We start from the raw sequence: 21,730 nt of genomic DNA on the forward strand, positions 1-21,730 counted from the left end.
TATCCTTTGCAGGTATGGTGTCACTATGTTGCCACCCTGCTCCAGCCGAAGTTCTAAGCCCTCCTGTAGTTGTGTTCCCGTACTAAGCCCTGTTGGCATTTGTCCAGTTCATGGTGAAGAGCGACAAAGGTGCCTCTGGTGCCATTGGGAGTGGCCCGGTTCCGGCTCTGGCGTCCTCAAGGTCACGGCATGCAAGAGCAGCCTTTAGGATGGTGTTTGCCAAACCCTCAAGGTGACTTGCATTTCTCCATCCACCCACTTGGGTCACTTCCGGCACAGTGGAACTTGGCCTGGTCAACTGCAGGCCAGTGGGGATGGGATCCAGGCTCAGACCTGAGGGCCTGCCCTCATTAGCACAGCAAACAGGAATGTGAGCCAGAGCCTAACAGTGGTTTTGTTCAAGTCTTGAAGAACCTGGCTTCCCAGGGTGTCGGAATTGCAGGCTGCTCTTGCCTTGCTCTGTCCCCTGCCCATGATTTATGTGTCACTAGGCTGAAGGTATCCATCAAGCCATTTCTAGGAGGTCTGTTATCACACAGCTCTCTGGGAAACCTATCAGATTAGTCATTAGCCTCAAACCACCACCAAACTTTAAAAAAAAAAAAAAAGCAGCAGCTTTCTATGTAGAACACAGTGACCCACTTGTTACTCTAGCACCCAGGAGGCTAAATAAAGCAGGGGCTTTAATTCTGAGGATGCATCTCTAGAAACAGAAACAAAAGTTAGTAGCAAGACAATGATATACGGCTAGATCCCAATTTCAACTAGATGGCTGTAGAAGGGGGTGGCAGGCACTGCTGAGGCCCCAGCTCCACCTGCTGCTCCACCCTCAGGCTCCACCCTGCTGGTCAGTCTCCATCTCTGAATCAGATCACTAGCTGTGTGTTTGATGGATGCATGCATGTACACACCTGTCCCCAAACCAGCCTCAGCACAGATCCTGCTTCACACTGCTGATGGAGGCGCCTGTCTAGCTCACATTACACAGGGATGGGGGGCCTGGCTGCAGTTACCCCCACACCCCCGCAGTCCTACAGGAAACCCACGCACTTTCCCCCTGCCCTGCAGACCACTCAGCCCTGTTGCTCCAAGGCCAAAAGCCCCATGGGGTACTAAGGAATTAGTCTGTACTTCCTGGGAGCAGGCGTGCACCAGTTCATGGTTCTCCTGCCGCCAAGTGTGCTGGGAGCCCAGCAGTAGTACTCCAAGTGAGTTGTGCGATGGGAATGGGTCCTGGCCTAGCTTGGTCCTAGCCACTGTGAACAAATGAGCTTGCTTCTGGGCCTGGAGAACTGTGCTCCCAGTGAGTCAATCTCATTTTAATTAGCTGTTTGGATTAGCTGTGCCCAGAGCTTCAAAGACATTAGCAAGCCCTCAGCGGGTAGCACAAGCGAGCACGTTTGATGCGCGTCCACCGCAGCATCTTCCCAGCTAGAACTCCGGGCACCGGCTGAGGGAAGGCAATCCATTATTTATGAAAACATTTTACATTCATGAACTGCCTTTGTTGAGAAGGACACAACTGAAACAAACTGGGCGAGTCTCAGGATAGCCAGGGCCGTGAGATGCCAAGGTGATAGTTGCCACTGAGCCCGCAGCCCCCCTCACTCACCATCCAGGGAGCACTGGGGAGCTCCAGAAGCCAAGCATCAGATACTTCATGCATGATGTCTCCCTGCTGACCTGCTGGCTCTCTCGAGCCCTAGAGCCAACCAAAACCTAGAAGCCAGGAGGCCCCCAAATTGTGGGGGGCACCTTGGCGGGGTTCTCCCCAAAGCTGACAGGATTTGCTTGGCTCTGAGCAGGGAGGTGGGAGCCTCTACATCTGCTCCTGCCGGCTGCTTTGTCGGGGCCTTTGCCAAACTGAGACCTACATTCAGAAACACAGCCCTGGCAGTGCCTTCGGACCTCTGTCCTCACCAGTCCAGAGATGCGTGGGTGGTGATGGTGGCCTTATAGTCCAGCATCCATCCCAGGCCCAACACATTGAGGCCAGCCCTGCCTGCTAAGTGCTTACGCAGAACACCTGCAGTCCCCGAGACTCCTTACGTGCCTCTGGCATCTAATATAGTAACCAGTCTCACCCACAGATACACTCAAACTCACACTTGCACTCTCACACACACACACACACACACACAGTGCCATCTTAACACGTCTCCCGAGCAGTCTCTGTGCACCTCTATAATTGGTCGCACAGTGTGTTTTGCTTTTAAATCTGAGATGCTGATTTGAACCTCATACCAGCAGTGGTCCAGGACTCCCTGTCAAGTTACCTTTCCCCCCACTTTATGCACATTAACCATGGAATCACCTGTTGCTGAGAAGACCCATCTACCACTTAGAACCACCCCAGACAACCTGCTTGGCGACAGCAGCATGGAAGGGACCTGTAAAAGAAGCCACTGAATCTGGCACATCACCATGGAGACAGCCTGCTATCAGTCATGACAAGCACCCCCAGGCAGAGAGGAGGCTGCAGGAGGTGGGGGGCAGGGTGTCTCCACTGAGACCAGAACAATTTGCCCCATTCTGGCTGGCAACAGCATTGTTTGTTCAGGCATGAGTCACTGTCCCCTGGGCAGTACTAATGGCAGACACCATTATTTTACCAAACCAGCAAAACTAAAATGCATGCACCAGGACAGCAGGACGGCTTAGGAGGTAAGAGCGTTTGCTGCAAGAAATTGAGTTTGACTTCTAGGACCCATGTAAAAAAAGAGCTGGGGGAAGGGCTGGAAAGGCAGAGTTCAGTTCCCAGCATCTACACCAGGCAGCTCATGGCTACCTGAAACTCCAGTTCCAGGGGGTCTGATGCCCTCTTGTGGCTTTGCAAACACAGGCATATACATTTTTTTTTTTTTAACTGAACGTGTAGTCCACATCTGTAATCCCTGAGCTCTGCAAGATGGGAGGCAGGCAGGACAGTTGCCAGAGCCTGTGAGCCAGCTGGCCTGGAGTGCACAGCAGATGTTGGGAGAGTCTCCCCCGCCCATCCTCCCCCGCTCCCCCCACCTCAACGTGGTGGACAGCAAGAACTGACACCTTACACTACACCATAGCGTGTGCACACCCATGCTCACACATCACTCACATACTAATGATAATAACAGGGGCTGGAGAAATGGCTTGGTGTTTAAGAGCACTTGCTGTGCAGTTATGAGACCCAAAGTCTGGATCCTGGCACCTATAGAACAAGCCAGATGCCCTCACAGCACCCTGTACCTCCAGCTCCAAAGGATCTGACTCCTCTTGTAGGCAACATGTACGCATTCACACATGCATGTATATCACACAAAATAACAACTTAAAAAGTGCTTATAGCCACATCCATCTACACATGTGTGACAAGGACATGGAAGGGAAACGGCAGGCGATGAAGTAAGGACACACCATGACTGCCCTCTGTGGCCCTTAGGGCCTGAGACTATGCAAATGAAATGGCATGCTCAGTGTTGAGACTATGAACCTGAAACCCAACTGAGCACGCAAACAGCAAGAGTTGCCAGTTACCCAGAGAACTTTCCAGAGTCTAGAGAGGCACCGCCCAGTGTCAACAGAAGGAACAAAGCATCATGAAGGCAACACCTGAGACAGACCTGGAGAGCAAACACTAGTGAGCCACAGGCTGTGAGGGGACTCTGCTCCTCAGGCACAAGTGGCCACACTTCAGCTCTACCGGTCCCACCCCCGCCCCCAGCCCTCGCCAAGCTGAGCTGCCCGAGCTGCTTACCTGCAGTGCGACATCTTGGTCTCCACAGATGCCTGTGTGTAGGGATGGGGTGTCCTGGGCTCACAGCTGGGCCCATGCTGTCGGGAGGAGCCGTGACAGTCGTGGCTGCAGGTGCCCACCCTCAGGTGCAGGTGTCAGCATCCAGCCAGCCCCGATGGTGCTGAGAAAACCCCATTACCTATGTCCCAGGTTTTCTGGAAGCCTGCCCAGACAGACAGACTCATCCTGGCTTCCCATGGGTAGAAATCGCAGGTGGATGCCCGGTCCTTCAAGGAGGAAAGAGAAGATCCAGGAACAGCGGCAGACAGGGCATATAGGGCCTTCCTCACCAGTCTCGCCTCAGAATCAGTCTTATGTCACCAAGGACCAGGTTCCTTTAGGGGACGTGAGGGACAGAGGGGAGGCCAGGCTCATTAGGAAACCTTTATTAACATCCACGGAGATAAAAACAGTGGCATCCCACACCCCACAGAAAGGAAGAGTGAAGCGCCACTGCTTGTCACAGCAGCTTAGGCAGAGGGCTCAACAGCAGGCCTCAGCCACCCCCTTTCTTGCATGGTCAATGGCAGAGGGCGATGGTCTCCATGTTGAGAAAGCGGATGTGCATCTTGGTCTCAATGTCGATCCCCTGCCAGATCTGGAACAGAGGGAGTGGCGTCAGGAAGCATCCCCACCACTGCCAGACCCCTGCCTGAGCTGGCCTGGGCCTTCCCTCCTGCTGCTGCTTCTGTCACAGCTGAGCCACTGTTTGCTGATGAGAAACAGGCTGGGTTCCAAGGCTGAGCCAAGTGATGCTCAGTCCCATGTGGACTCAGGACTCCTTGATGGGTGGGCTCTTAGAGCTCACACCCCCACCTCCACCCCGGGCTCTGAGAGTTCCCTACACAACAAGCCTCCTTTTCTCAGTGCAATTCCAGGGTTGCCCCACCATGCTGGCTGCTTTCCTGACTCAGGCTGGGTCACCCTCATCCACAGAGGACTGTGTAGGCTGAGGGGCTGTTACCTGGCAAACTTCATTAAATAACCCGCCAGTTTGGTTACCATAACCTCTGTGAGATAAGAGGCCTTCTGCTTCAAACTTCTACTCAGGTAGAGTGACACTACTGTGGACTGCCAACCCTGGCCAGTTAGGGCCTGGACATTCAGGTCACAAGGCCATTAACCTATAGGACAAAACCTTGTCCCTCTCAAGGTGGTCAGCTTCTCTCTAGTTCCTTGGGAGTTAGCAAGTGGAGGGGGGGGCACAGGGAGACACAGGATGGGACAGGGAGAGAGGGACCTAGCAGGCGGTTGACTTGTGTCTCCCTGTGATGTTGGGGTACCATACCCCAGGATGCAATAGGCCTTAGAGCTGGGCTTCCCACTGCCCCAAAACACACACACACACACACACACACACACACACACACACACACACACACACACACACAGGTCCTGTGGGGACACACAAACAGTTCTACTTCTCAGAGAGCACCCCCAACTGCTGCGAGTTTGAGATGTTCTCTGGAAAAGATCCTGGACTCCACAATGAATTCAGCTGAGATCTTCCAGAGGGTACAGTCACAGAGGGGGCCGGGGAGCAGGGCTGCGCTAGAAGAGATCAATCAGGGAGCTAGCATCTGAAGAGCCCTAGGGAAAGTCGTAGGCTCGGTTTGTTGCAACAAGAGTCTTAATTCTAACCCAGGCTGGTTTCGAACTCAAGATGCCCCTGCCTCAGCCTCAGGTGCTGGCATTGCACTTGTGTGCCGCCATGCCATGCTCAAGGCACCTGCCCCTTCTCCTCAGTGCTCCTGTACCCCCAGTGCCCTGCATCACACCGCTGGACATACAGATCCCAGTGCGTGGCTGAACAGACCCACACACCATCAGCTCCCGGCCTCCCCTGCCACACACCCTGTCCTGCCTTGGGTGTGGGCCTCTGATGTGAGACGTGTATCTCCTGACCTCATCTCCTTCCATGAGAGGCCCGGGCTGTGCTGCCTTTCTGCAGTCAGCCTCCCTCGGGTGGGCAGAGGGGCAGACTTAGAGGAGAGTGCCCCTCCTCCCCCACCGCCACAAACAGAACCTTACAGGCTCCAGGCTCCCTCCGGGCACTGGCCTTGGCAGACCCTGCATGCTCAGAAGTTGGACTGGGAGTTCATAGGTCCTCCTGTGGCCTGACCTCCATGCCCAGAAAGCCTCAGAGACATGATTTTAGCATGTTCTTCTTCATGCTTCCGGATAACTTGGTCACCGCAGCAGCGGGGAGCCAGTCTTAGCACCTAGCCCTTGAGTGTGTCTGTGACAGTGAAAGCAATCAACCAGACTGGCTGCAGATGCCATCACAGGAGGGGGGCACAGGCAAGAGAGGGGGCACTTAAAACTCCCAGCAGGACACTCTAGGGAGGCAGAGCTTCTGTCTGCTTGCTGAATGCTGGTCTTCGTCCAGGTGCAGGAAGTTTTCAGAATCTTCCAGAATCCATGCTCTACTATGAAAAGTGACTGCTCCAGGAAAACAGTGCCAGTGTCCCAAGAGAGAGAGAGAGATTAATGTCTCTCAGCTACCTGTGTGCTGCTCAAGTCACCCTTTCTGAAGAGCCAAACACGGCAATGTGCCTGGCAGGGCCTTCCTATAGACAGCCTGGGGCCTGGGGGCACTTGGGATCCGCTGACAACCACAGTTCCACAAGGGCCTCATGATGTCCTGGAGCCCTCATGCCCAGGCCCTTCCATCTTTCCCACTGGCACCCACCTTCAGGAAGTCCTCAAAGGTGATCCCCTCATACACCTGGTCTGGTTCCTGAAGACGAGATTGGAGACAGAGTGAGTGGCCAGAGTCTCCCAGTCTTCTTAGACGGGCCACTCCTCCTCCCAGCACCCGGAGCACAGGGCCAGCATGTTTGAGGTAGAGTTAGAAAAGGGGAGGGGGGCGTCACTGGGCATGATGGTGCATGCCTGTAATCCCAGCACTCAGAAAGGCAGAGGCAGGTGGATTGCTGTGAGTTCAAGGCCAGCCAAGGCTACACAGAGAAACCCTGTCTTAAAAGACCATGAGTGAATGAACGAACGAATGAATGAAGGAATGGAATGGAATGAAATGGGGGCTTATTTGTTCCTAACCAAGCTAACCAAGGCCAGTCTCTTGGAACCCAACAGAGGCTGAGGCTACATCCTCCAGGAGGTTCTGGGGAAAAACAGTGGGAACTCCAGGCATGGGATCTCCTTCCCAGTATAGCCCACCTTACCCCATCCCTAGAAATCAGCCACCAAAATAGATCCTGCCAGCCTGGGTCCTGCCTCTGCTCCCTGTACTGATAACAGAACTATTCTAGGCTAATCTATGTTCACAGCCCACTGGGGTAAGGGCATGGAGGGCCCTCTGTGGCCACCCTTGTACCCATGAATCACCATGATAGCCATGGTGCGGGAACAGAGTGTGGCTTCAGCCAGGGGCCTAGCATGCTTGACAAATCGAGTCCCCAGCTCTGTCCTTCCTACTGTAGGAGCAGAAGGGCTGATGCTAAGGATCCCAGCAGCCCCCTGTGACAGTGAACACCAGTGCAGGATCCCCAAAGGTTCCTGCTACGTACTCGGGTCCCCTGTACTGCCCCAGCATCCTACACCAGGATTCTGCCATCCATGGCTATCAAGAGGCTAGCCTCTTCTCATTGTGGAAAGGCTATAAGACTACACACAGCCGAGAGTAGGACCCCCACAGGAGAGAGCACCTGCAGCTCCCAGCATGCTTGTCAAAGTGTCACCAGCCCCCCATCTACCCTTTGGACAAGTGTCTCTTTGAAAGAGAAAGGAGGTCATGCCCAACCAAGGCCATCTGGGGTAACTGTGCCTGGAGGCTGGGGTGAGGCTGAGCTCAGTGGTACTCTGAGCTTAGCATGGGGGCACTGGGTTCAAAACTCAGAACCTCCAAAATGCAAGTGATCTGACACAAGGAAACAGCAGAGACACACACAACTGTGTCTACCGGCACTGGAAAAAAAGCCCCCAAGGGTGGTTCCCTAAAGGCCTGGGGAAAGGCATGGAGAGGGAATGACCTTTCACCTTCTCCTGGTCGCTCCTGGGGGCAAGGGTCAATGCCCTCTTAAGGTTTCTTTGTTTCTTAAAACATTTAATAAAAGCACCCAGTTTTCTCCTGGCCTGAGCCTGCCTCGTCCCCAGGGGCTATCCCACTCCAGTCTTCCCTCTCCAGGCCACCAGGCTCCCAGGCTGAGTGAGGGGAGCTAATTATAGACTCCCACTGTGGGGAGTTGAGCAGGAGGGTGGTGCTGGCTAAGACAGAAGGCGGTGGCTGGGGAGCCCAGCAGCCCCACCCTCTACCCATCAAGCTCCCCTGCACAGAGATGGCCTGAAGATGCTACTTAGAGTCCCCGCCCAAGTCAGTTAAGTGGCTCTGGAAGGACATCAAAGTTAACATGGTGGGTGGCTCTCTGGCAAGTGCCATGGTCAGAAACAGTGTTAGCCATCAGAAGCCGGTGGCTGCCCTGAGCCACAGCTCAGCCCCAGGGTTGGGTCTGGGTTGATCTGGCTGAAGACACAGCCTGTGCTCCTGAGGTAGACACACATGCCAGGCTCCCCGGTGGCTCTGTCCCCACCGCACTGGGGATCTGCACTTGGGGACGCCTCCACCTCTGAGGCAGAGTAGATTTTATACAAATCAGCAGGCACCAGCTGCCAACAATTTTACTACAGCAAATTAAGCAAAGTCACCAATTGAAAGTGGAGTGGGATGGGGAGTCGTTTAGAGAAACAGAGTGTAATTAAACCAAATGGGTGTTTGGCTCCCCCACACTTACGAGGGGAGCTCCATTCTCCACTGGGTCAGGGCCCTTCCCTAAGGCGGTTCACATGTAGTCTGGCCATTTTACCAGGGGCAGTTGCTCCTTTGAGAGAAGCACAGATTGATAGAAGCCAGGAAGGTTGCTCTGTCACCACGGCCTCTGGTGAGTGAGGACCTGGTCCTCGGTGACTGGCAAGGGCCCGAAAGGGCAGGTTCCGGCTTGGAGCTGCTTCCACGCTGAAGCTGTTGGCATCACAGGTACATGGAGGCCAGAGCTTTACTGGAAGCCCCCACCCATGGAGGTGGCCACCCACTCACCCACCCACCCTAGTCATCCCCAGAGGCTGCTGGGATACATCCCCACCATGTAAGAGAAACCTCACACAGAAAGATGACAAGCACTACAGAATCTTTAGTGCTGAGCCTCAGTTTCCCCCACCAGTAGAATAAGGCAGAAACCATGAAACAAAGACGTAAACATATGGCCGAGCCCCTATTCGTTAGTCCCTCCCTCTGCTGCCCCCGTAACACTGACGGTCTTCCCAAACTAAAGGTGCTGGCCCCCATGTCCAGGCCTGAGAACACTTCCACTCCGTGAGGATGCAGCAATGTGCGTGGGGCACTGTTACCAGTGCTGCCCCTGAGGGGTGAGAGAGGGCACAGTGGCCCCACCTAAGGCTTTGAGTTCTCCTTCACTGCATCACACAGCCCCCCCAGACCTGCAGCCTCCCAAAGTGGGGCAGGAAGAGCCCACAGTGGGTTCTGACCTCCCTCTTCCATGCCAAGCCCTGATTAGAGCAACTAGCTGGGCACACCTAGCTCCTGCCACTGAGACCTTCTGTGTTTCTTGCGGGGGGATGGGTTGGGATGGGGGAGGGGGTTGGTGGACTCTTGCTCCCCGCCCTTACTGGGAGGGGCACTCACCATCTGCCCCACGCACACACTGGCAGCCTCCATCATAGCTCCATCTGCAATGGACCGAGCTGACTCCTTCTCAATGTGAGGGTTCCCGGAGAGCAGCTCCTCCACCACCTGCCAGTGGGGCGGACACTTGGTGACCTTGGGGCTCCACGATGGTCCGAGAAGGGGGGAGGGGCGGGGCCAAGGGAGCACACTTTACATTTCTATATTCTTCCAGGGTGATGCGGCCGTCGCTGTCCGAGTCATACATATGGAACAGAACTGCAGGTAGCAGAGGAGGTAGGAGCCAGTTAGGTGAAGCCAGGAGGGGAGCCCAGCCCCCTAACTTCCCCAGACTCCCACTCTGAAGCTATTCCAAACTATACACTAGACATCGTGGCAAGATCTGGATACCAAAGCCTTAGGGCACAAGGGCACAGGGCACTGGGACCTAGCTGGCTTCTCCCTAGGGGAATGACTTGAGCAAATGACTTCTCTGAGCCTCAGTTCCCATCTGGAAAATGGGAGTTGGAGGCAGCACCAGCCACCCCCGGTACACTTCAGATACACTGACAGGACTGGACAGATACACATGACAGGACTGGACAGGTACACGTGACAGGACTGGACAGGTACACGTGACAGAACTGGACAGGTACACATGACAGAACTGGACAGGTACATGTGACAGGACTGAACAGGTACACGTGACAGGACTGGGCAGGTACACGTGATAGGACGGGACAGGTACACGTGACAGGACTGGACATCACATGAGCACACCACTTATCAGGTTTTATCTTAAAATGCCAAATCCTGAGCCACACTGCCCACATCCTGAATGCTGACTGGCCCAAGGTGGACCCTGAGGGTGGCAGAGGACTTAGCAGGGCCTGGCTGCTTCTCTCAATCTTGGCAGTGGCCCCACAGAGATGAGGTGCTGAGTGGCCTCTCCCTGCTACCCCAGCACTCTACTCTGGCACCTGTCAAGAACCAAATGCCCAGAACCATGCAGAATATTTCCTGGTAACAATGTCCTAGCTGACCCCGTGGCTGCCACAGTCCGCTTTCACAGGTGAGCTGTCAAGGTTCATATGTGTTAAGATAGGAGCCCTGAACTGGTTCAGACCTGTAGTGACCCTCACCCCAGCCCTCAAAGTAAACAAACACTGAGATTGTGAGTACCTCCTGAGCATGACACAGGAGGCCCAGGGGACACTCTGGGCCTCACGTTGACTCCAGTGCTAAACATAGCCAAACACTCAGAGCCTGAGAAGGTAGGGGGATGTGAGGAGTCATGGGAAAGAGCACGGGGTGAAAGGAGACATGCCTTGGACTACTGCTCACAGCATGCCATGGGGGAGCAGATGTGGATCCTGGGGGCTCCCCAGCCCCAGATACAAGGTCCTATCTGGAACAGAGACCTCAGCTCCACAGCCACCCACATTTAATCAGCACACCATGCCGGTTCAAGGCCACACAGCTGAGTGGGGGGGGGGGTCCCAAGGGAAACCCAGGTCTCTTTACACTATACTACCCCATAACCCCCACCAAGCTGCAACTTCAGAGAGGCCTCCCCAATGCTGCCACTCCTCAGTGGACACAGGCGATATTCCCTCCTACAAATGGCCTGGCCGCCCACTCTTGGGGATCCCCCCACCCCCACCCACCCCCCTCATCCCTCCCAGTCGGAGAGCTTGGGGCTCAGTACGCACATTTCAGCTTCTCCTTTCGGGACAGCTCCACCTGTTCCTCGCCCAGGGTGGTGTCAATGGGCCTGAAGTAGGACATGATAGTCAGGAAGTCTTCAAAGTTGATCTCATCAGCCAGGCCACTGGGTCCCTTGCGCAGGTTCCTGAGGGGGCAGCATGGGGAAGGGAGGACCTCAGTACATAAAAACATCTCTTGAGGGGCTGGAGAGATGGCTCAGAGGTTAAGAGCACTGCCTGCTCTTCCAAAGGTCCTGAGTTCAATTCCCAGCAGCACATGGTGGCTCACAACCATCTGTGATGAGATTTTTTTTTTTTTTTTTTTGTGCCTTCTTCTGGTGTGCAGACATACATGCAAGCAAAACACTATATACTTTTTTTTTAAAGATTTATTTATTTATTATTATGTATACAGAGCTCTGCCTACATGTACACCTGCAGGCCAGAGGAGGGTATCAGATCACATTATAGATGGTTGTGAGCCACCATGTGGTTGCTGGGAATTGAACTCATGACCTCTGGAAGAGCAGTCAGTGCTCTTAGCCACTGAGCCATCTCTCCAGCCCCAAAACACTATATACTTAATAAATAAATATTTTTAAAAATCTCTTGGTCTGACCTCTAGATGTACAGAGTACAGTGGAGTGTACACACACACACATGTAAACACATGACAGCTGGGCCCTCTGGGTGTATGTTCCCAAGAATCTGTGCCTGAGCTGCCTGCCACAGCCTCCTTTCCCCCATTAAATGACAGACCTACTAGCTCAGAGGTCAGAGCCCTCATCATCCAATGGGATCTCTAGAGCCCTAGCAGCCAGGGCTGGAGCCATGCCTCCAGCATACCTCCTGCCCTTAGCCTTGGCCCAGGTGGGTGGAGAAACTGAGCGTGAACATCCCGGGCCACAAAAGCCATGAGAAGTCAATGCTGAGCTTAGGGCTGGGGAAAGACGCCAGTGCAAGAGCGGCTGCTTAGCACGCCCGCCCGAGGCCCCTGGGTTCTATCCCAGAATCACTGATAAGATATAAAAAGCCAGACTGGAGAAAGTTCAGTAGGTGCCTGCGAACCCAGTTTTGGGGAGGTGAAGGGAAAAGGGTCCCTCGAGCTCCCTCGGCTGGCCAGCCTAGCCAAATTGACAAGCTCCAGGCCACTGAGAGGTCCTGCCTCAAAACGAGGGCAGCAACCTGAGAAATGCCAGCTAAGGTTGTCTCCTGGCCCCCACCAGCACATAAGCATACATGTACACCCACATACATGTGAACATGGGCACACATACATAGGTAAAGAAACAAAACCTGCTAAGTTTGGAGTCGTCTGTCACACTGCCAGCAATGACTAACGCACAAGTGGAGGGAGCCCAGGAGAGCTGTCCAAGGCCGTCCAGGACTGTCCAGCCCCACCCAGCCTCTGCGTTTAATAATGGGAGTGGTAGCCCCCGTCAGCCTGCCCAGGGGGGGAAGCACACCTGTTGTCAAAGAAGGCACGAACGATTTTGGATCGGATTGGGTTGAGCTCCAGGTCAGCGACATTGTTGAAGTTCTCCTTGCTGTGTTCCAGGATGTACAGGAGAGAAAGTCACAAGAGATCAGTCAGTCCTCAATGCCATCAGACACGGGCAGTACGGCATCACTTTATTTCCCAACAGCCCCACTCTCTCCTCAGGCCTTTTGCCTGCAGATTGGGTGAGGGTGGGAGGATTGGGGGAGCCTGACACTTGGAGGAACCTGAGAGGTAGGTGGGACACTCACACTCAGGAGATAAGACCTGCAGAGTCTAGGGGCAGAAGCCCTGCAGTGGCTGCTCTAGGCTCCCAGCAGTAGGATACTGGCCTGACGGGCCTCAAGGAAATAGACTCTGTGAGCCTTTCAGGACCTGGCACCACCCAGCATGTGCCTGAGATAAGCAAGCACATACAGTCTCCCCAGGAACAAGCCTCAAAAACAACACAGCAGGGCCAACAGAACACCTGCTCCCAGATAAATCAATAGCTGGACTGAGGACTTTCCATGCAGAGGAATATTACACAGCCAGGAAAAGAAATGGTATGTTGATACCTACTGCAGGAAGATAAACCCTAAGATTGATGACATTGGAAAGGCATTAGCAGTGAAAGGTCACATGATTCCATTCAAATGATGTGTCTACAACAGGCTGAGCCACTGAGGCCAAAGGCAGGGGGCGGGGTAGGGCTGAGGGAGTCAGATGACACCTAAGGAGTGGGGACAGGCTTCTCTTGGCAGGGACACACACACACACACACACACACACACCACGTCTCAACTGCCTGTCTTCACAGGAGGAGCACAGCCTCCATTCAGGCTGCCTGTGCCTGTTCTATGGCAGTGACCTTCTGAGGGACCTAGGGCACAGCCCTGTACGCCAGGGGACAAGAAGGAATGCTCAGGAGTGGGAGGGATTGGCTGATTAAAAACAAAACAAAAGCAAGGACATTAGGGAAGGGATGTGACACCAGAATAGACTGGGGCTGGGGGCTGAGGCTGTTTGACTTGGGAGGCCCCACAAACAGTCCCTTGTCCCATCCTGGCTTCACCTCACAGGAGGGGGGGGGGGGTCTCAGGCTCCAGACATAAGCAGAACCAAGTGACCGGATCGTTCTTGTTCTCACCACCCCTGTGGTGGCTTCCTGATCCTCCCTCCCGGCTGTATGGGTGGCACCTAGCCAGACCAGCCACCTTTTTACAGTCACCAGAGCCTAGTGTGGGAAAAGAGCACCTTTAAGACAGTTGTCCCAACAGAACAGGTTCCACCATATGACTAAAAATTAGATTTGGGCAGGGTAGATGTAAAAAGGAATTGGGGGGGGGGAGGTCGGGGTGGTGAGATGGAGGGGGGGGTGCATGCGTAATGGCACTTGCTGTGTGAGCCTGGTGACCTGTGCTCAATTCCCAGAAGCCACATAAAGTGGAAGGAGATGAATGAATTACTTCACATAGTAAGACACGCGACACTTTTAAAAAGGAACAGTCAAGTGGGTGCAGTGGTTCAATCTGAGCCGGGGACTTTGAGGCCAGCCCGAGGAACACTGAGAACCCGTTTCAACAACAAATTCAACAGCAGCATGGTGGTGTATGCCTGCGATCCTAGTGCTGAAGAGGCTGAGGCAGGAGGATCACAAGTTCAAGGCCATTCCGGGGCTCACAGACACAGACTGATGAGAACCTAACCAAACAAGGGGACTGAAGCAAGGACACGCACTGCCAGGAGCCTCAAGAACATCGCGTTCAGGATGGAAGCTCTACACATGGAGTCTGGTTGCCAGGGTGATGGGGTAGGTGACGGCGAGAAGCTTTCTTTCTGGGATGCTTAAAGTGACAGCGCAGCTTAAACGGCTGGCTCGTACATGGGAATGCTGTCTCCCCAAAACTACTAAAAACCTTGCGGTTTCACTAACACAACTAGAAGCACAGCACGATCCATTTCCACAGAGGGAGTTTCCACACAGGATAACGGCTAACTGCCCTTGCAACTGGCAACCAAGAGAGGACACAGGAGTTCAGGGCCGGATGTGCAAGGGCTCTGCCCTGCCCCCCACACAGTCCGTAGTCTCCAACAACCACAGAAGGAAACAAAGAAACCAGAACCCTGGACGGAAAGAGTCAAGGTTACCACGGAGACCATCAGATCACCAGAGGCCCTCCTCCTTCCTGGCCACTGCTCAGATGACAGTCACAGTGAGTGTGCACGCAGGTGCTTCACTTGAGGGAGACCTGCCCAGGGTGCCAATGATCCCTGAAAGGGACAGTCACCTGCCTAGAGTCACCCAGCTATGTCACACTGGAACACCACCATGAAGGGCAGGCACTTAGGCTATCCTGGAGACAAACAAGGCAAAGAGGGGAAGAAACTGCCTTCTTTCTAGCCAGGGGTAGTAGCATTTGTTATCCCAAGTACTCTGGATGCTGAGGCAGGAGGATGGAGAATTTGAGGCTAAGCCTATGCATCTTAGCAAGTCCCTGTCTCAAAAGTAGAAAAAAAAAAGGGACTGAGCGAGGGGGGGAAGCTCAGTACAAAGCACTTGCTAGAGGCCTCTCAAAAGGAGCAGCATGAAGCCTGGGGGTGTTTTGAACCATCTCCCCCAAGTTGTGAAGTGCCCTCCTCGTGCCAGGCCACTCACTGTAAGGCTCAACCACCCTCACACGCACAAGTGGTGACAGTGATGGGCCCACTTTCATAGACGGAAACATGGAGGCCAAGGAGGCCTAGCCAGTAAGTTGCAGTCACGCAGTTGGCTAACAGAAGCGCTCTGGCCCCAGGGAGGCCCCACTCCTCCACTTCCTCCAGGTGGTACTTTTTCACTTTGGAAAGACTTAGAGCTCTATAGGCACCCACTCTTGCCCAGCTCCAGCCGGAGCCCCCTGGGGACTCACACAGAGGGTAGGACGAGCCCCCAGACCCACAAAGGAAAGCCACTGAGGGCTGGGCTAGCTCTTCTGCAAGGCCAGTGCTGTGGGCTAGTTTCCGACAGCTTCTGAGGCCTGGCAGAGCTCACAGTGAGCCCCACGTCCTGGTCTTGCTGTCAGGCTCTGGTTTCTGAGGGCTTCCCCATTCTGAAAGGCCAAGGTCCTTCCTCCTCAAGCTCAGGGCTCTGCCAAGTCCTCCCAGCACTCACTTTTGGGTGTTTCCCATACTGGGGAAATGGAGGCCTCATTGGGACTCTTCAGAGAAGGGACCATGCCTCACAGGACAAATGTCTTCCCAGGCAAGGCTGGACAGAGAACTAGAGGACGGATGAGCGGGATGGGCAGAAGGACAACAGGACAGACAGCAACCTCAGACTCTGAGTACAATCGCGCACTTTCTGATGGACTAGAAGCGAGAGAGACAGAAAGACAGACACCACAGGGCAGCTCTGAGGGTGGGCAGGCCCCATTCACTGACTAAGGAGCAAAGGGGAGGGGTGAGGGCTCACCTTGGTGGCCAAGTGGATGTGCGGCTGTCATGTGCCGTGGCATTTGGGGTGAGGCCTTGGTCAGGCACACAAACATGCAGGAAGCATTTCAAGCTACGACTTCCTGTACTGAAGTTGGGGATCAGCCTCTCCCCTGAGAGCCCAGTCTGTGGCTACTCTCCTTGCTACAGCCCTAAGGAACCCAACTGGTCACACTGCTCACGATACACAATGGGTTGGCTTAGATGCTACAGCCTTCTTAAGGTGCCCCTGGACACCTTCTGTGTGAGCACCCACATGGGGTGAGGCCACCAACCATAAATATTAGCCATGTTAGTGGCCAGGAAGCTGCCTACAGCACAGAAGTTCCTCAATACCACTCCCACCTTACTGCTTAACCGTCCTCCTTCCCTGGATCCCAAGCTCACCTCTGTGCAATGGGAGCTCTCAGGCATCCCCTTCCCAACAGGACTCAGGACTCCTACACCCTCTAAGCAGGTAGGCCAGGCTTGCACCACACTCAGGTGGAGGCACAAACCTGGCCCATTTGCCAGATGCCTGGGAACCAGCTGTGCACATCTGTGGGCCTAATGCTCTGCTCTAAGGCCAAAGAAACAGCCTGCTTTACACAGAAGGCCAGGAGAGGGAGAGAGAAAGAGAGGGAGAGAAAGAGAGAGAGAGAAAGGGGAGGGGAGAGGGGGAAGGGGAGAGGGAGAGGGAGGAGAGGCAGAGGCAGAGGCAGAGGGAGAGGAGAGAAACTGGCCCACAGCTACACAATCAACAGCTGGAGGTTCAAGAAGTTTGTCTCCCAGATTTCTCGCCTGCACCTCAAGTCTGAGGAGACGCAATTAGACTCAAAGCCTCTCCCCAGGTTAAGGCTGGGTCTGACCCCAGAGTCTAATCCTTCACAATGCTCTCTGCAAGGCAAACAGTTTGTTTCTGGTCACTGGCCATGGCAGTTGGCTCAGAATCAGGCCCAGGAGAGCCAGTGAGAAGCCAGGGGAGTTCACAGGGTCGCCAGGCTTTTCCTCTGGGCTTAAAGGGCGGAACTGCTGCTCTGCACAATACAGTCAGGTCTTTGATAACATGTGTGGCAAATTGAGACCAGAGGCCACAGAACCATCAGACCATGGAACCTTCCGGGAGACTCTCTAGGTTAACAATGTGCCTTTGTGTGGCAGGCAAGAAAACGTGTGAGTGCACATGGTTCCCTCAAAAGACGGAACAAAACACATTGATGAAGGAAGATGCTTTCCTGCAACCCGTGCAAGGCTTGCACCCGTGTTTCAATGACGTCACCTTGAGACTCCATGTGTATGTTAGGGCACTACCATCTGCTAGAAAGTCTGTGACAAGTCTCTTTAGAGTCTGGTGCCCCCCCCCCCTGTCATTCCAGCAGGTAGGAGGATGACAAGTGAACTCAAGGCCAGCCAGGGATATAAAGCGAGTCCAAGGCTAGCCTGGGCTATAGAGTGAGCCCAAGGCCAGCCAGGGATATAGAGTGAGCCCAAGGCCAGCCTGGGCTATAAAGCGAGTCCAAGGCTAGCCTGGGCTATAGAGTGAGCCCAAGGCCAGTCTGAGCTATAGAGTGAGCCCAAGGTCAGTCTGAGCTATAGAGTGAGCCCAAGGCCAGCCTGGGCTAGAAAGTGAGTCCAAGGCCAGTCTGAGCTATAGAGTGAGCCCAAGGCTAGCCTGGGCTATAGAGTGAACCCAAGGCCAGCCAGAGCTAGAGAGTGAGGCCAAGGCCAGCCTGGGCTATAAAGTGAGTCCAAGGCTAGCCTGGGCTAGAGAGTGAGCCCAAGGCCAGTGTGAGCTAGAGAGTGAGCCCAAGGCCAGCCTGGGCTATAGAGTGAGCCCAAGGCCAGCCTGGGCTATAGAGTGAGCCCAAGGCCAGCCTGGGGTAGAGAGTGAGTCCAAGGCCAGCCTGGGCTAGAGAGTGAGTCCAAAGCCAGCCAGAGCTAGAGAATGAGCCCAAGGCTAGAGAGTGAGTCCAAGGCCAGCCCAGAAAACTAAGTGTAACACAACTAAGGGAAAAGAAGGAAAAACAAAGTGAGCTGGGCTATAGTGAAGCGCATGCCTAGAATGTGTGGGCTGTGTTCACCTTCGTACCAAAATATAAACAAAGGACACCACAGTGGAAAATGTCACCCACCCCATCTTGTCCAAGGCTGGAATGACCCAGAGGAAGTAAAGTCTAGAGATAGACCATCAGGGTGACACCAACACCCTGGCACACAGCTCGGTCAGCTGGCTCTCACCCTCCCAGGATCAGGGAGGGCCCAGCAGGTGCTAGGTGTGTAGGAGACTTCAGGACAAGTCCAGATCACATAGGACATAAAAAGAGGTTGGACAGGGGCCTGGTGTCTGTCTGCCCTGCCCCCACCCCACCCACTTCCCTGCCCCCCCTCCCATCCTCACCACCTCATCCCACCCCTGCAGGTATCTGATCCTGTAGAAGCAGAAAGAGCCCCTTCCTCCCGCCACATCGTGTCTTAGAAAGAGCCAGGAGAATTCAATCAACAGCTTTGCTTCAAAAACTGGGGCAGCCCTTGGAGCCAGCCCAGAGCCACATGAAAGAGATGAGGAATAGAAAACCACTGCAAGCCCCACCTGGCTACCTATCTTACCGAATGGTGGGCTGGTCCCCGCTCAGCTGCTTGAATCTCCGGTGCAGTTGCTCTATCTGGTCCGAGGAGACTGAGAAGAGGGAAGGGGAAATGAGAGACAGAAGAAAAGGGGACAGGGGGAATCAATGACATTGAACTTGAGGTGGTCAATCTGTTTTTTTGGGTTTTTTTTTTTGGTTGTTGTTTTTTGTTTGTTTGTTTGTTTTTGGTTTTTTGTGACACCGTTTCTCCGTGTAGCCTTGGCTGTCCTAGACTAGCTTTGTGGACCAGGCTGGCCTCGAACTTACAGAGATCTGCCTGCCTCTGCCTCCCGAGTGCTGGGATCAAAGGCGTGTGCCACCGCGCCTGGCGTATTCTTGTGCCTTCTTCCTCACTTGGCCACTGCCATCCCTCTTGTGACATCTCCCTTGACCACACTACACCATGACTGAGGGACACAGCAGAGCCTCCCTTTCTGCCTGCTGGGATAGCTCCGGGGTCATATGGTCATTATGAGTGACAGCTCCTGATGGAGGGCCAGGGACCAGCTACTCCCCCAGCCTTTGTCCTCCTACCACCCAAGAAATAGGAACTTGTACCTGACTCACGGCACACCCACCCCTCCCCACCTCCGCCATCCTGTCCTGGATCCACCTGTGGGGCTTGTCTTGGCTGGGAGAGGGGAGAGAGCCAGGTAGGGAGAGCAGAAAGAGAAAGGAGAAGGTGGGCCCAGGAGGAAGAGGAAGTTCCTAAGATACGCAACACCCCTGGTACACAGAGAATGGTGGCGAGTGACCAAAGGGGGCCCACATGGTCATCTCTGGCTTTACTCTGGACAGCTGCCACTCAGAAGGCTGAGGACCATAGCACTAGCAACCCGGTCCCAAGCATGCTGTCCCCACATGGGACAACATCTGTGTACCCCAGGTGCTCGATGCTCAGGACCTTCAGGTCTTCCTGGGGACCATGTCCAGCTCAGGCCAAACTTGCCAATACAAAACAGTTCCTAGGTTGGGGACCTGCCATATCCACCTGCAATCACCTCATCCACCCTCTACCTACCCTACCCTGAGCCCCTACTTGTCATTCTAGAAGCGGTGACTATCTGAACCCTAACAGCTCCCCCCAACCCCCAGCCCCCCAACCCCTCCACCCCCGCCTTCCCTCCCTCGGCCTCCAGCTCAAGCCTCCCCTCTATTCAAGAATCCACCACACTGCGATCTGATGCGTCCTTAGCAGCTGCCGCTCACCATGGAAGACTAGGAAGCTGCCAGCCCGGGCTAGGCACCACTCCAGGCACTAGCTCATCCACCCTACACAGCACAGGCAGGCAGGCCTGCACCCCCACAACGTGGCACACACAGTCACAGATGATCGGGAAGGCAAAGCAATACCCAGGACAGCATCTACCTTTCTGGAGAACAGTACAGCCATGAATATCACCGGCGGAGACAGCATGCAGGCTGACCAGGGTCCCCACAGCCCGTGCGTACCTAACAGAAATGACGGGGACGAACATAGGATAGGGTGCCTGTGGCCTTGTGGCTGTGCTGTGTTCAGAAAGTGCCGAGCTCGAGGAAAGCACAGCCATCCCAGGACAGTCTTGAGTTGGAATATTATAGAACCTTGAAAACATATGTGAGACAGAGTCTTTGAGATCCCAAGCTAGCCTTGAACTCTCTTTGTAGTTGAGGATAATCCTCCTGCCTCTACCACCCAAGTGCTAGGATTATGAGCATGCCTGGCCACACCTGGCTAAGTATTTCTGGGATTTGAATCCCGGGGGTTTGTGCGTGCTAAGCAAGCACGTTACAAACTGAGCCGCACCTGCAGCCCTTGAAAACCCAGTAGGGAGTATGGAGAATCGATATTTAATGTTCCCCAGCATGGCAAGGGGATGGTCCAATCAGCCAAGGTGATACTTCCGGTGAGGTTCATGCTGAGCGCCCGGACGGAGCCCGCAGCACCGGGACCTGAGACTTGTCTTGTTTTCAGGCTTTTATCTGTACACTGCTTAGGCATCAGCCATAACAACACCCCCGGGCACCTGCCACAGTCTATATGTGAGAGCAGACGCTCACAAAAATATCATTAAGTCATCCTTGGCTCGGTGCCAAGGTATGGACACACGCGGTGGTCTTATATCTCTAAGTGTGTCCTTTGACACACTTCCCTTCCTCCCTTTTTGGGACAGGCTCTCATGAGGCCCAGGCAGGCCTCTGACCCATTTATTTAGTCCAAGATGACCTTGAACTCTGATCTTCACCTGAGCTCAGGGGTTATAGGCATGTGCTGCCGAGCCCCGTGTATGCCCTGCTGGGGACCGAACTCAGGGCCTTGTGCTCTTCAGCCTATGTGTGTTTGAGATAGGGTCTCACTATATAGCTCACTGTGTAAACCAGACTGGCTCCAACTCATAGAACCAGCTTCAGCTGGCTTCCCCGAGTGCCGGGATCAAGGTGTGGCCACCACGCCTATACACTTCTGTTTTTTTTTGGGGGGGGGGTTGTTGTTGTTGTTTTGTTTTTTTGCTTGTTTGTTTGTTTGTTTGTTTTTTGAGACAAAGTTTTCCCGTGTAGCCTTGGCTGTCCTAGACTTGCTTTGTACACCAGGCTAGCCTCGAACTCACAGTGATCCACCTGCTTCTGCCTCCTGAGTGCTGGGATTAAAGGCGAGCGCCACCACGCCTGGCTACACTTCTGATAAGTGGTCAATTGCACAGCTGATGCACAGCTAGCTGAAATTAATTTTAGGAGTATATTTTTATTCACAATATCTAAAATACTAACATGTCAATATATATCCCACATAAAATAATAATGAGACCTTAGGTGGTCATATGAATTCTGCACCTCACTTTGTTTTTCTTTTCTTTTTTCTTTTTTGGTTTTTCAAGACAGGATTTCTCCGTGTATCCTTGGCTGTCCTGGACTCACTCTGTAGACCAGGCTGGCCTCAAACTCACAGCAATCTGCCTGCCTCTGCCTCCCAAGTGCTGGGATTACAGGCATGCACCACCCATGTACGGCCTGCACCTCACATTTTATTGGGAAGAAAAATGATGGGAAAGATGGGGTGGGGGTTGGGGGATGTCCGAC

The 21,730-nt window shown here is 54.0% G+C and overlaps 1 protein-coding gene across 2 annotated transcripts in view; it reads right to left on the minus strand.

Annotated features, from left to right (window-relative positions):
* Positions 1-4,254: 4,254 nt before the first annotated feature.
* Tesc (tescalcin) overlaps positions 4,255-21,730 on the minus strand; it is a 29,155-nt gene continuing 11,679 nt past the window's right edge. The window contains exons 2-8 of one of the 2 annotated variants that reach the window (XM_051161624.1): positions 18,654-18,723; positions 12,583-12,663; positions 11,123-11,262; positions 9,628-9,689; positions 9,432-9,539; positions 6,465-6,512; positions 4,255-4,370 (exon numbers count right to left, since the gene is read on the minus strand). In XM_051161624.1, the coding sequence (XP_051017581.1) occupies positions 4,293-4,370; positions 6,465-6,512; positions 9,432-9,539; positions 9,628-9,689; positions 11,123-11,262; positions 12,583-12,663; positions 18,654-18,723 (587 nt within the window). In that variant the 3' untranslated portion in view covers positions 4,255-4,292. The remainder of the gene's footprint in view (positions 4,371-6,464; positions 6,513-9,431; positions 9,540-9,627; positions 9,690-11,122; positions 11,263-12,582; positions 12,664-18,653; positions 18,724-21,730) is intronic. The other variant, XM_051161625.1, reaches the window with a different exon arrangement.

This window comes from Acomys russatus, chromosome 19 (genome assembly GCF_903995435.1).
Source record: "Acomys russatus chromosome 19, mAcoRus1.1, whole genome shotgun sequence".
In the NCBI taxonomy this organism is placed as follows: domain Eukaryota; kingdom Metazoa; phylum Chordata; class Mammalia; order Rodentia; family Muridae; genus Acomys; species Acomys russatus.